The 15,815-nt window shown below is 35.6% G+C and overlaps 1 protein-coding gene and 1 pseudogene across 1 annotated transcript; one reads left to right on the top strand and one right to left on the bottom strand.

The window, feature by feature from the left end:
* Window positions 1–293: 293 nt before the first annotated feature.
* Window positions 294–3,430, bottom strand: LOC149821826 (GDSL esterase/lipase At5g33370-like). Its single transcript, XM_089981446.1, has 5 exons — window positions 3,193–3,430; window positions 2,895–3,022; window positions 2,453–2,695; window positions 1,527–1,779; window positions 294–517 (listed from the first exon to the last, which is right to left on the bottom strand). Exons 1-5 carry the CDS (start codon window positions 3,428–3,430, stop codon window positions 294–296), a joined length of 1,086 nt encoding a protein of 361 aa, XP_089837572.1.
* A 7,054-nt stretch (window positions 3,431–10,484) lies between these two features.
* On the top strand, window positions 10,485–12,472 carry LOC149821825 (putative pentatricopeptide repeat-containing protein At1g17630 pseudogene; annotated as a pseudogene).
* Window positions 12,473–15,815: the final 3,343 nt, after the last annotated feature.

The raw sequence follows: 15,815 nt of genomic DNA, 5'->3' as shown, positions 1-15,815 counted from the left end.
GCTTTGGATCGTCCAATTACGATATATAGGCAAGTTTTTAAAAGGCTTCAAATATTATTAAAAAGGGTCCCGTTTCCCCAGGTCTACTGCCATCTCTACTCATGCATAAAATGGGATTGCATTAATGACAAATATTATTAAAAAGGGTCCCCAAAGACTCAACAGTGCTCCCAATATATTGCAACTCATATCCACCAAGAACTTATCATTCACGTGAAACCGGACTACACAGACACAAAGGGACACGTTCACATGGGAAATGGCAATAATTAAATGACACGAGCCAAGGTGTCTTAGTCCAATAGAAGCAGGGTGCTCAAATTCATGGGATACATGTAGTGTGTAGAACCAGTCATGATTTGGCTGACAATGATCCTGCATGCCCTCTCGCTTGGATGGAAAGGGTCCCAAAAGGCGTAGATGTCCCTGTTAGGGCACAGATTTGAAAGGGGAGTGCACAGCCCTATACCATTGAATGGTCCTTGCCCACAACATGCAACCTTTGACGTCACAAACCCTAAAAAAAAAATAGAACAGTGATACCTAATCATTAAAATGACATAGCATTAAATATTTCAGCTGTGAGCACACATGCCTGCATTCCAGTCAGCATGATTTAGTTTTATTTTTCCATTTTTTTCCAGAATGAAAGTTTGAAGGAAACGATTTTTTTTCTTGGCAAATCATCAATCTCTCTCTCACACACACATGTATATATTTCTGTTGTATGTGCTCCATAATTTTTTTTAGTTTTTCTTTTTGTTGATCAAACCCTACAGTATGATCTACATACATTTCTTAGTAGAAAGCAAGTTTTATCATGTGATTATGATGTGCATGTAGGTTTTCACGATTTTCAAATATCAACAGCACATAATATGCCAAAATTTCATTATTTGAAAAATCATATTTTTACATCCAAAAAACATGACTCTAGTTATGATTCCCACCCAACAAACAATGTTGAATACATTCATGTGTGGTCTGATTAAGAAGATGTAACTTACACATGGTTTCTAGTAGGTAGGTGTAGGTGCTCCCTAGGCACCATAGTTTTACTCATATATACATGAAGACTTTGAAAAAGGAAAAAAAACAAAGGGTTTTCCAATAAGGTTAGGAATTTCAAGAACCAATCCTTCCAAAAATCCCAAGAAAATTTCCCTTCAAAAAGAAATCCATTCACGATATCATGTGACAACCAAGGTTCCATGAATTATTTTGCTCTATTTTAAAAGACAACTATGTACCATACGTCTATATACTGTAGACCAATTTCATGTCACTTTCACCACAATGAACGAAACATTGACCATATATAGTTGAAGGGGGGCGTGTCAATGAGTTTAGTGTGGTACTTTAACCAAGGAATCGTTTTCTCTTTGACTTTAGAAAGAATATGCATGAGCTGACAAGTTGGCCTTAGTACCACACAGTAAAGAATGCTACCCCAAGTGAACTTATATACCAAAGCAAAACTGTCATCAAAATATGATTAGATAGATATATAGTTGCATGAAACTTACCAAAGGCTCTGGGGTTAGAGATGAAGTTCATGTGCATGTTGAAGGCATTGGCAGCAATGAACACGTCCGACCCAATTTGGTAGTTGAGTTGGCTCAGCATCTGCACCAGCTGTGGGTTGTACATGTTTGATGCTCTCTGCAGCTCAACATCACAATTCCCATCCCTGCTTCTCAGTGCTAGCTCTGCAGGCACGCACCCCATGGGACCAGTGCCCGTTACCAACACCTTTCTCGCCCCAAGCTCATACAATCTCTGCATTTTCATGTTACCAACATTCAAAACCTTTAGACCCATGGGGTTTGGCTTACTGGGATGGGGCCTAGACCGTTTGACGGGCAGTCTAGGTTCAAATCTCATGGGTGTCACCCCTCTGTGTAAGCCGCAGTACTTGGTGCGTGCAGCTGTAGCACTTTTTATGCATAGCAGTCGAGCCTGGATCAGGTGCCATCACATGACACACTTTGAGTGTGCCTCTGCACCTGACTGCTCTCTATCTGCTTTGGGGCCCACAACTGACAGACAAAGATGGAGGACAGCCAGATGCAGAGGCACACTCAAAGTATGCCATGTGATGGCACCTGATCCTGACTGATATCAGTCTTAATCATGACATAATAGTTTCTGAGCAGATCCAGTGATCGGGCTTGAGTACTTTGCAAAATACTCGGGCTACACAGAACACAGAGAGATTTTCTGTGTTTTTTGTTTTACACAGAAAATTGCAGCACACACAGCGATTTTCTGTGTTTGTGTTTTATAAAGAAAATCGCTCCAAGCGTTGGCGATTTTCTGTGTTTTGTGTGGCCCGGGTGCTTTGTAAACTACTGGGCGTAAATCGTGATCACCTAACCACGCCTCTAATAATTTAGTCTGCCAAAATGCTCAAACAAGAAGAAAAAATAGAGGAGGAAAAGGAGGAGCTTACCGCTAGCACTTTCCTGTACTCAAAAATGAGATAGCGAACATAGTCTGGAAGTGCAAACTGGCGTGACCTTGCAGAGTACGGCACCAAGTAGTAATTGTTCACAAAATCATTCCCACCTAGTGAGATGAGCACAATCGCTCGGTTCACCAGCCTCTGTGTTGCATCAGGCCCGATCAAGGCGCTCACTCTTAGTTGGTATTGTTGAAAGTACTTCAATTGCTTGTAGATCCTTATGATGTTAAGCTGCATTTTTTTGACATCTCATTTTTGGTTAAAACTTATCTGGTTCAGATATTATAAGACGGCAACGATCGATAAAGCTTGGCATATTGTTTGATTCTATTAAACTAATGAATACAACAGTAAAATGCTTGATTTGACTTTTGGACATATGATCAAGTGATTTTTTGGCTAACTTGTCGAGAATCCAGCGATCGCTTACGAATTGGAACCCGGTGTCGTTGAGGATGCCGATTCCAGCAGATGCAAAGTTGGCGCCCGCAAGTAGCCTCTCCCCATGAAGAAAAGGGTGCAGATAGGGTAATGGGGATTCAATGCCCATGTTCTCACCTATTGCATGTGCCATGCATGCAATTGTTAGTATGAGCATGCAGAACACAGAGTACAACAGAAGAAGCTCGCTCTTTTCGCTTTTCTTTTGAAAATTTATCAAACATACTAATGAGATAGTAACTCATAATAGAAGAAGTTCAAATTAATGAAGTCATTGTTATGTTTACTGAGAATATCAGGGATGTTAAGGCCATTGGAGAAGCGGCCTGTTGGCCTGTGAGTTGGGTAGTCGATGCCGTAAGGCGGCGCATCGGCACGGGCTGTAGTAGCCAAGAAATCATTGTTGCCATTGTCGACGAGCGAGTCGCCGAAGACGAAGAGTGAGCGCGCCTCCGACAGCACAGGCAGATTGGTTAGAGCCATGCACAGAAGAAGAGAAGCAAGGAGGGCCAGACGAGGAGCCATGGTTGCAAAGATGACTTGGGTGTTGATGGGTTCCCTCTCACCAACTTGGGCACCCCAACATAGGTGGAGGCGAGAAGGGGTCATTTATACAAAAGGCAGCAGCATGGGAGCTAGTATTCTAGCGAGCCCTATATTTTGTGCAACCTGTAATCTTCTCTTCTTGAAGGGTAACCTCACAATTCTCATAATAACAACCTTTTTGCTTGATTTGAGACGGGCCACAGAGGAAAAAGATAAGCTGGCAGTGGGACAGTTAAGCCTTGTGTTGGTGTGAGTAACTCATTTTCCTCATTTCCATGCTTCCCCTATATATCATAGCAGCAGCAAATATCGTGGTGCTTATTTATGGCAACTTTTAGTTTTGCTTGGCCTGGAGAGGTTTATCTTCCATCTTGGTTGTCACCATCATCGTCATTAGTTGTAATACCATCAGTAGCAAGAAATATTGCAGTTGCAGTGAATAGCAGAAATAACAGTGGATACATCATTTAGTCACTTAATAGCCCTAGCAGCAGTGTTGCTGGTAGGAGTAGAATTGAGATTTCTTTATTTTTTTTTCAAGTGGTGCTCTTATAATGGAATTTTGAACCTGAGTTTTAATCAATGTTGTCAAAAATCGAACCAAATTGTTACTTCACCGATTTACTCAAAATCTGTTTGAATCGGTTTCCTATTTTTCTTTTTTAATATTTTCTGATAAATTTGAGAAACTTTTGTTATTAGATTTTTTAAGTATTAAATGCATAATTTAGAATTGGATTTAACCTTTCATCATTTACTCCATTTTCTGTATTTTCCTTATTTTAGATAAAATTTTCTCATTTTTTTTAGATAATCAAAGGAACACAATTTTATCCCGATATTTACGTTTATTTCAGCTACTATCATGCATTAAGTGGGTTGATTCATATTCTTTTGTTTCTCCTTTAATTTTTTTTTATTTTGTCAATACGAACACCGAGAAAAAAAAGTAAATTTCTCACGAGATTTTGGCTGTCTTCTTTTTTCTGTTTTAAACTTTTAGCAATATGGTTTCTAGCTTATGTAACATGCTTCTCTTCTCCCTTTTTTTCCTTTTTTTTATTTTTTATTTTTGTGAGTACACGTGTGCGATCTCCCTTTTTGGCTTGAGGTTCTAGCTGCAAAAGATGAATGCCTTTAAGTGAATACTGTCTGCTACCAAGAAACTTACTAGGAGTTGGTTGCACTTGTAGCCAGACCCATGGATGTCTATAACTTAATACTTTCCATTTATTATGGTGTCAGTAAAGATGGATAGCTAAAGCTTTCCCCATGTGAGGAACATAAATTTGTGGGGTAGAAATTTTAATGAGTAGATGAATCCACCTTCTTCAAAAAAAAAAAAGATTAGATGAGAATCCACCTCCCCTTACCCAAAGAAAAAATAAACCCATTCTATGTTAAGTATCAGTAGACTGCCTGTTCTCAACCACCCTGCAACCATTCATCCCTAAAACAGGTAAGGGGTGCCTCTAAATTTGAGGCCCAGTGCCACTCAACTGCTACTAGCTAGAACCAACGCTAAGTCTCTCACTAACAAATCACTCAATACTGCAACACACTTTTAAGGCTATTAAATTCAAGAATGTACGCAAATAATTAAAATTTGAGCCTACCAACATTGAATTTCTGTTCATGCCAGTAAGATTTCTAATTTTCCACCTTGCCTTGAATTTACCAAAAAGTACAACTGCCCATCTGCCAAAATGAGTTCCTAGTTCTGCCTCATTTCAATGAAATTTCTAGTGTGATTTTCTCGGTATGCTTATTTTATGTGTAGAAAACTATACTGTTTCATTCAAATCTTTAGGTTAATTAGTGTTTGAAACCATTTTTAGTCCTTGGACATCTCTCTTATCACCAAATATTTTTTTTTTTGAGGGAGAAGTAAACTCAAAGTTTATTGTCAGAAATTAAGAATCAGATAAAGCTCATGAGGATAAGGAATCCACTCCCAGCTTTACAAGAAGAGAAGGGCAACCGGGGAAAAGGGGGTGAATCCACTGTAGATATATCCGTTGCCAGCCACTTAAGAGCGAGCGACCATATGAAATACATCAGAAAGATAGATCGGATATGGATGAGCAGCGAAGAAGCAGACCGACTCCCACACTTAAACACTCTAGCATTTCTCTCCTACCAAAGTGCCGACCAACATAGTGACAAATACCGTGAGAAATTGCCTGAAAGTTTAAAACGGCAATTTCTCGAGAGATTTTCAAAATATCACGAGATTTATGAAAAAAACATATATACGGCAATTTAAACATGATATTTATGTTTTTAAATGGCTATTTATCATGGAAAAAAATGTGTTTTTATTTTTAAATATTTTTTATTAATATTTTCTTATAAAAATAATTTTTATATTTTTTTAATTAAGTTTTTATTGCCAAGATTTTGCCAAAAAATGCGAGATTTACGAAAAAATTTCAAAATCTCACAAGTTTTTGAAAAACGATATTTTGCCGATTTTAACTTTTGTCACGATGCCCACTAAGCAGTGAACAGCCAACAACGCCACACTTATCACCAAATCGTTGTGTTACCTTTCTCCTTATGCCACACTTATCACCAAATTGTTGTGCTACCTTTCACCTTGTTAGGCTTAATGAACCTGATACACTAGTAATGTAGGTCAATTTATTTTCTTGATATATATTCATTCCAATTTTGTATGATTGTAATTAAACATTTTGTATTCAATTGATGCTAAAGTTGAACTTATCATTCACTATAGGTTCCTATTTGGAATCTCGACGTTAGAGTAGATTCATGTGCGTTAGAGTGGATTCGTGAAATCCATATATTTTTCTTTTATTTGGGATGGAGGGAAAAGATGTAAATTATAGAACTGGTATGATTGTAAAACCCGAGAATTTTCTTCAACATTAGAAATAAATAAATGATGAATTTTTATGTGTATCTATGACTTGAGTACAATTTTGTTGATTTTTTTAAAAAAATTGAATTTTTTGGTTTTATTGATTTTCATGATTTTGAATTATTATGAAATTCAGTCTCAAGTTATTAAGAACATTACAAGAATAAGTGTGAAACTCAAAATATGTAAACTAAACAAAAAATTAAACAATTTTAATATTTTTAGATTTTAGATATTGGATTTAAATCTAAATCCTAGCATTCGGATCCAATAAGAATTTTAAGTAATAAAATGGATTGGGTGCAATTTAAAATATTAATTGGATCCAATACCATTGGATTGGACCCTCATATGGGATGGCCTATGTGAACCCCAATTAGATCCAAGTGTCTTTATAGTTTAAATCTCAATTTCATTTGGTTTTAATTAAAAATTAATTAAGATTTTATTTGAGAAATTAGAATTCTTAATTAATCTATTAATTAATTAGGTAATTAGAAAATCAAAGAGGGTGGGATGTCCCCCACCTCTAAAATATTAAACAACTTAACTAATTGTTAGTAGTTAGTATGGTGAAAAAGTCAAAATAAGAGGGGTCCTAATTAATTAAGAGTTTAAAATATATATAATAAACAAATAAAAAAATTAGAAAGAATTGGGAAGTTGCTTTAGGCTAGGACTCTTCCCCTTCTGCACGTTTTTGGAGGGGATAGTCTTATTTCTTTTGAAAATCTAGCTGATGAAGAAACCTAGGAGAGAGGGCTATATAAACTCCTTCCCGTTCTTACCTTCTATATTTTTTCTTCTTTCTCTCTTTGTTCTCTTATTCTTCTTCTTTTTTCTTTTTTGTTTTCTTTTTCTTCCTCCTCTACTATTCATTCCTAGGAGGTCCGGTGTGTGTGTGGCTTAAGCAGCCATTAACCTTACGTATTTAATCAGGGTGGTGGCGGTGAGACTACTGGATCACCTTATTTTTATTCAGTTTATCGATTTATCAATTTTTTCGGATAAGATTTATGTAATTTATGTTGTGTACATACACCAAGAATGCAGATGTGTATGGTATATTATTTCATATATGTATTTGCATTATCAGATCAGTCATATACACTTTTTTAGAGATGTCAGTTATTTGGATTTTCAAAAACATGAATAATGGGTTTTTTCATCAAAATATTTTTGAAATGAGCATCTAAACAAGGTTTTAATTGTTAGACCAAGTTAGATTTAGTTATAAAATATTTTTTTGTGTTGTTCGTAGGTTACTCATTATATAATCTGGTTGAAACCAAACTATTGAAGTTTTAAAGTTTTTGCGGGCTTAGGATAGTTTTTGGCAAGAACGTTTTTTGAGAAACCCCTTTTTAAGTGATAATTATATATATATAGAGAGAGAGAGAGTTTTACATAAATGAAAATCATATGCATGTACATACATATTAAATATTGTCCCAAAATATGGTTTTAATAAAAAAAAATCAGTTCATATATGTTTTTAGGGACTGATATGTATTATAGAGATTTTTTAAAGCTTGAACTATGAGTTTTCATAAAAAAAACATTCTTATTTTTTAAGGTAGCATCTGAATAAGTTGTTTTTGTATTTGTTACTAGCATGATTTAGTCTTAATATTTCATGTAAATAACTATAAATGAGTTTAGAATAACCGTAGTTATGGGTAATCATGTTTTAATATTATCCTTGACGCTTGAATTGTAGATATGTTACAAGTTTTGAGATGACCGTTATGTTATTTTTATTTTTAATCTGACTAGTTTTGAAAATAATTTGGTAACTCTAAGAATATCAATCTAAAAGATTTAAATAAAAAGATGGAAATAATCTACACATCCAGGGCTTAATAGAGCTTAATTTTTAGGCTCTAGTTACAGGATTGTTTCAACCTACTCTTTTGAAAAGTGTAGAAGCCTAAGCAAAATCACTCAAAATAAATTATAAAAATTTGGGGTGAAGTCCAACACATAATACAAGATTATGTAAAAAAGATTTTATCAAAAAGATTTTCTATAAATCCCAAAAACTTCTTCAATCTAAGAAAAATTCTGCAGTTTACAAAATCTAGTTTATAATTTTTCATAATAGGGTTAAATAGCAGAATTTTTATAATGTTTATACACATGATTTTGAAGATTCATTTATTGGGTTATATTATTGACATGTGAAGTAGCTCCATTAAAAATTTGAAGGTTATATATGTGTTTTATAGTTTTTTTGTGAATTTTGTAAGATCAAGTCAATAGGGATCTGATCTTTTTTTTATTACTTGTACATATGTTTAAACAATAACATGTATGGATTTTGTTGTTTCATTATTTTTTTTTCATCTCCAGAATATAGACCCAAGTATTGGGAAAGATCTGATTTCGAATTGTGCAAGTCATGCTTGAAAAATACAGTAAAATTTTATTTATTTATATGATTTAATTGCTTTAGTTGATTCTAAAGAATTGTATTTTCATACATAGTGATTATGCTCGTTATAGGATGAAAATTGAATGGTTTGTATTGAGATAATCAAAACCTAATTTCCTAGAAATTGGTTTAGGGTTTAAGGCTCTTTTCTCAGAATTTGATTGTTATAAATATACATATTGTTGTGGTTTGATTTTTGATGGCATGTGTAGCATGAACTGAATTAAATTATGTGAATTTTACCTTGTATAAGCTTGATTATAACTGAAACATAATTAAAAACATATGAGTCTTTCAATTTGGGCTTATGGGAGCCTTTACCAAAAAATCGGTTTGTGTTTTTTGTTATGGGTTAGTTGCAATAAACTTATTAATTCAATCTTATGTCATTAATGTTTTAATTAGGTCTAATATAATTTAATGTACTGAAAATCAACACATTAATCAGGGTCATATAGATTTGCTCGGTAAAGGTTTATATGAACTCTTATAAGAAAAGTAAGGTTTTGTGACTCTAATTATGTTTTTGTGTTTTCTTTAAAAATTTTATATAAATCTACTTTTGAATTATATCCGGTCTAATGTAAATATTTATGATTGAGATAATGGTGAGTTAAATCATAATTGATATGTTATGGTTTTGGTGTATGAATGCCTTATTTCAGCGAAATAGGCTCCTACGCGATTAATGATTGAGGTTAATAGTTAAATCTACTTATGACAGCATGACTGGATTTATTTTCTTGTTAAATTGAACATGATTATGTTCTCAATTACGATAAATATGAATATGAATCTGGAAAATGTTTGAATGCAATGTGATTGGCAAAACTTAGTTCTGTTGTTGCGGTTTCAGGCTACTCTAGTCATGTGACCTAAATAACTTAACAATAATATAAAACTTGTTTCATAAAAAAATTTTGATGATGATGCATAATAATTATTATTCATTGAAAATATATGACACTGCATAAAATAACTATTAAATAACATGTTTACATGATTCATGTGTTATGAGAATTGATTGTGTGATATGCGATGCAGTATTTGTGAAATGTATACAAGGTGATAGAAAACCATAGGGTTGTTTGGACATATGGGTGCTCAATAAAATAAATGTTGAATTAAGATCTCGAAAAAAGAATTATATAATGATTATCACAATGAACTAACCTAAATGATAATTACATTTAATCATGGTCAAATTAATATAATAACCATTGAGTAGGATTCCAGTATAACTTACCAAGGTTTGATTAATCATAATTTTGTCTACTTTAAAGTGGGTATGTGGTATAAACTCTCTTGAACCTTCTTTTTTTGCTTCAGCCTTACCTTTATTGGCGGTCACAACCGCCGCTAAGGACCTTTTGCAAATTTTTTTCCGCTACTGATCAAGTGCGCAATCTCACGTATCTCACGGTTCTCTTATATAAAAATATGACCATAGCTGCTCTCGCTCCCGGAGCATAACACGCGTATTGCTTCTAGATCTCTCGTCTCCTATTCGCAAATTCTTTGTTCCCTCCAGAAAACTTGCTTGTGTTCGAGCTATACAGAAGACGCTAATGTCTCACTCGATGATTCTTGATGCTAATGTCGATCTCCACAAGCTGAAATTTCTCAACTCCCTCGTTACCCAACTCCTATAACATGAAAACACGTCGAAAATCGTCGAGGATTCGTTCAATTCACTCTTGGAAGAAGGCACCGCCATGAAATTAGTAGAGCAAGGGCAGAAGGTGCATGCCCAGATCATGGTTTATGGAATTAACCAATCTGCATTTCTTGGTGCAAAACTCACCGCCATGTACAGTAAATTTGACCTTCTTGGGGATGCTAGATTGGTGTTTCGGTGCCTTCCTGATCGCAATTCCAATTCATTGTCGTGGAATGCTATTATAAGAGCCCATTTGAAACATGGGTTCTTTGAAGAAACTCTAGAATTGTATGATAGGATGCGTGGTTGCGGAGTTCGGGCCGACGGGTTCACGTTCCCATTGGTGATCAGAGCTTGTACTGCAAGTGGGGATGTGGGGGTTTTGTATAAGGTTCACGAACATGTTTTGGAATTGGGTTTTGAGTTTCACCCTCATGCTGCCAATGGTTTGATTGGGATGTACTAGAAATTGGGTAGAATGGACTTTGTGCGCCAACTGTTCGATAAAATGCCCCAAAGAAATGTGGTTTCTTGGAACACCATGATGTCTGGTTCGGCAATGAATTTGGATTGCAGCGGAGCCGCTGCGCTTTTTTGAGAGATGGATTCAGAGAAGTTGAAGCTCAATCTGGTTACTTGGACTTCCCTTATATCGGCTCATGCAAGGTGTGGTCGTCGGTATGATGTTATGAATTTGTTCAGGGAGATGAATTCTGGAGGAGATAAGGCTAATGAATAAGTAATGGCGGTTGTTCTCTTTGTTTGTGCAGATGTGGATGGTGTAAAAATGGGGAAAGAGTTTCATGGGTTAGTTGTCAGGGGTGGATTCGAGAGCTATTGTTTTGTGAGGAATGCATCTGTGTTTATGGGAAATGCAGCAGCGTGGAGGACGCAAACAGGCTGTTTCTAGGAGTGGATCACAGATATGTAGTTACTTGGAACTCTATGATATCATGTTATGCTTCTACTGGTCGTTGTGATGAAGCATTTGAGTTTCTCTGTCAACTAGGGAAGGATGATGAAGAAGAATTGATGCCTAATGTGGTTAGTTGGAGTGCAGTCATTGGTGGATTCTCAGCTTGTGGGTGTTGCAGTGAATCGCTGGAGTTGTTTAGGAGAATACAGATGGCAGGCATAATTGCCAATTCTGTTATAATTGCAACTATTTTATCGTCATGTGCAGAGCTAACTGCACTTTATATTGCCAAGGAGATCCATGGTCATGTCATTAGAGGTTTTCTTGATTCATATGCTCTTGTCGTCAATGGTCTCGTTCACATGTATGCTAAATATGGAAATCTTGGATATGTGCATAGAATTTTTGACAAAATGATCTACAGAGATTTGATTTCTTGGAACTCAATCATTGCTGGTTATGCAATGCATGGGCTTGGTAGTGATGCCCTTGGCATGTTTGATAAGATGCTGAAAAAAAATGTCAAACCTGATCATGTTACTTTTATCGCCATCTTGTCTGCTTGCAGCCATACTGGTTTAGTTGATGAGGGTCGCCTGATGTTTGATAGGATGACATGAGAATATAAGCTTTCACCTGGTGTGGAGCATTATGCTTGCATGATTGATCTTTTAGGCTGTGCTGGCTTAGTGAAAGAGGCAAGTGATTTTGTAAAAGAGTTGCCTTTGGAAGCTAATGCTTGTGTTTGCGGAGCATTACTAAACTCGTGTAGGATTCATAAGAACACAGTTGTATCATATGAGACTGCTTCAAGACTTTTTGAGCTTGATCCAGAGACGACAGGGAGCTACATGCCACTGTCAGACACATATGCTGCTTGTGGAAGATGGGAAGATTCAGCAAAGGTGAGGATGCTAACAAGGATGAAGGGGTTGAAGAAAAATTCATGCCACAGTTGGATTGTGGTAAAGAATAAGGTTTATATGTTTACAGCCGTATATAATCAACAACCAGGATTGGAGGAAGTATATGGGATTCTAGAAACATTGGTCTTGTTAATGGAAAATGACAGTTCCATGCTCAATGAAGAGTTAGGTTCTGCAAGTTATGGAGCAAAATTCTTATGAGAGCACTACAGAGTTAAAATACAATGATGTGCTGAACAGGATCATGTAAAGCCTGCAAGATTGTAGCAAAACCGTAAGGGAACTCTCATTTTCTCCAATACTGTGAGTTAGGAAGTTGTTTGTGAGGATGGAGTTTCTGCAACTGTCTAGGTGATGGACCATGTTCATGTAAGGTTCAGCAATGATGATGTATTGCTGGACCATGGGATGTATAAACAAGTACGCACATGCACTAGTGTGTTTTACATGCATGCACTATATTAAAAGGCATTTGTCCAGGATATATGTGTCTGCATGTACCGAAGCCTATGCATACATTATAGTTGGCATTCTCTGCAACTGTGTAGGGAAGCCTATGCTTGCATTGTATTAGAGGGCCATTGCTTGGTATAACAGTAAAGTGCTGGGGCTGTCGGTGAGAGTTCATGGGTTCAAATCCCAGTGCTGCAACTTCTTGCAGAAGGCAGAAGGTTAGAACCATCTTCAATCTGCTCTTCCCCACCTCCCAGAATATGGGACCACACTGTGTATGGTGGCAAGAAGCATTGCAGTGATGTAGAACCATGTTTGCACGCACAAAAGTTTCACATGAGAGCATGAACTTGAAAACATATCGGGGTCTTTCTCTCACAACAGAGCTTGTGCACCAAGATCATACATGTGGACTTGAAAGTTGGATGCCTTTGACTACTTATGTACTTGGCTCGTGCGTGTGATTCTTTGTTGGGCATTGGCCCTCTGATTTTGTATTGGCCAATTACCTTTCTTTATGGTCGATTGGCTCAATTGTTCTTTTAGATACATACCATAAGGATGTATCCCTCTGTCGAGAGGTGGTGTTGGTTTGGTTCTTCTATGTATTAATCAATGAAAGAATTGATACTTTATACATATATAAGGTTAATTTATCATTAAACCAGTTAGGTTTAACATTAAATAGATTCAACCTTATGAAAATGTCTTCTATCATACTGGTCCGATATCTTAAAGAATCCAAATACCAGAAAATAACTAATGCAGCTAGAATGTCATAGAAAAAAACTAATGCAACTATAAGTGGAAAATGTTAAAAAAAAAACTAGAAGTGGAAAAGCATTCATTGACAACTGAACAATCAAGTTAATAGTCAGAACGACCATGTATTTACATAATTCTTATCTATTCCAAGTTTGGGATATTTTCTGTTTATTTCTGCTATAAACCCTTCATTGAGCTAAATCTAACCCCCATTCTAAGAAAAGGCCATTTGGGGCTGTAGTCCCAGTCCTAGAGCAACACTTTTCACTTGGTATGTGGTATTGGACAGACCATCAATCCCATCACACATACAACCAAGAGCATTTTCCATAGCTAGTTGCTACTCCCTTTGTGCTTTCTTTCTCTAATCATAGGGAAATGGCCAGGACAGATCAATCAATTCATGAGAACTCAAGCTTGATCATGGTTAAAGGCATAAATGGGTACACCATATGTAAATGGTGTCATGAAGGAAAAGTAAAGTCAAAACCGTTTTTTTTTATCTTTGTAGCTCAAATCGCACCACCACGAATTCAGGTATGCAAACAAATACAAAATGTATATAAGCACCCAATCAAAAGATTATATAAAATTGAAATAAGCATATTAGGGATTTAAAAAATACAATTTTCAGACTCGAGGGTTTATTTTATCATTGAAGCTCATTTTTCTCCATTAACACCTCCACGTAGATATGAGTATTCTTTAATGACGTTGGGACAGAGTTAGAGTAGGATTTAAGTAGGCTTTTTCTACTTAGGCATATGATTTTTAAATGACCAGGGGTGAGCCTCTATTTATAGAGTTCTATATGAAATATAGATATAAATTTTTTTATGTTTGAATCTAACCCAAATAAACATGTTCTTATCCTGACGAAAGGATAAGAGTCATCTAAGAAGATTTCTGCTTGAGATAGGACTTTGGGTAAGACAGGATTTTATTTTATTTAGCATTAGAGAGATAAAGATATACTTTTTGGGTGGTTTTTATCCAAATAGCACGTGTAAATGAGGTTTCTAGAGATTTTTATGGATTGGATAATGAAATTTCAAATCTTCACGCTTAAATCTGGTCATACTTCAAATCTGTTATAATAAGGTAACTTATTTTGATCATAACTTTCTATCTGAATGTCAGATTGAGGCACTGTTTGATGTGCTGGAAAGCTAATATCCCCAAATTTAATTCATCTTTTAAGTGCAAATCAAATTCAATTATTTTAATGGTTAAAAATGCACTCAAAGTGGACCCTACCTAAAAACAAGATTTTTATTGAACAAGTTACATTATTTTTTGTCATAACTTGGTATTCTAATATTGTATTGACCTGATTTTTAGCTTATTGAAAAGCTAAGATCATTTAGTTTGATATTTTAAACAAAAGTTTAGAGGATGTCATTTTTGAGTTCAAAAGTTTAAACTAGCATAACTTTATAAGATCATTTAGTTTAATTGATATTTTAAACAAACGTTTAGAGGATGTCATTTTTGAGTTCAAAAGTTTAAACTAGCATAACTTTATAATAATCTCATCCAAATTGAGGTGTTTACAATGACACAACCACAACCCTTTGGTTTTGGAATAAAAAACTATCTCCTGCATGCCAAATCACATTGAACTCTTGTGGTCTAACATCCATCTTTGTGCAACCCGGATGCAACTGGTTTGGGCCAAGGGATGATAATAATTTGATGAACAAGCTCGTCTCTCAAAAAAAAAGGAACTGTTAAAGGAAACAGGAAGTGTGCACATTATGCTCAGGTAAGAGAGGATAAAAAACCAAAACCAGTAAATAGTAAATTTGTTCCACAAAGATAAAATTCCCAAATTAGGAAAAGGCTCCATCAGTCAACAAAAACAAATAACAGACCACAGTCTATGAACAATCTGATGATGCAAAGTAGATTGCGACAGTGGGGTGAAGATTAAACACTTTGGAATATCCATGATAATGTGTCAGTGAACACCTAGCAAAGGTGTAACAAACTTGAGAAATATATTCTGAATTTCCATTGCATAATATCTACTACCAAATTTCTGAATTTCCATTGCGCAATATCTACTACCAGAAGGATCAATGCTACCACCACACTTTAATTCTTTCTCCTAACAATATAGAATTCATCCATTTGCTAAGAGGCTGAGACATCCCATCAATGTACACGATCAAGTTAGGTTTGCAAAGATGATAAATCTCAGTAAGAATGAACACATAAATATACCTGAATTTCCTATGTACCTCATGGATGCACCACAAATAGGAAATGTAACATCATTGGAACCTTCAACTACATTGCAATGACAAGTATCGCTCCATTCGGA

The sequence above is a fragment of the Nuphar pumila genome, chromosome 11, assembly GCF_984573655.1.
Source record: "Nuphar pumila chromosome 11, dmNupPumi1.hap1.1, whole genome shotgun sequence".
Classification (NCBI taxonomy): Eukaryota; Viridiplantae; Streptophyta; class Magnoliopsida; order Nymphaeales; family Nymphaeaceae; genus Nuphar; species Nuphar pumila.
Note: the sequence above shows the minus strand (reverse complement) of the source record. Positions and strands in the feature narration are given on the sequence as shown.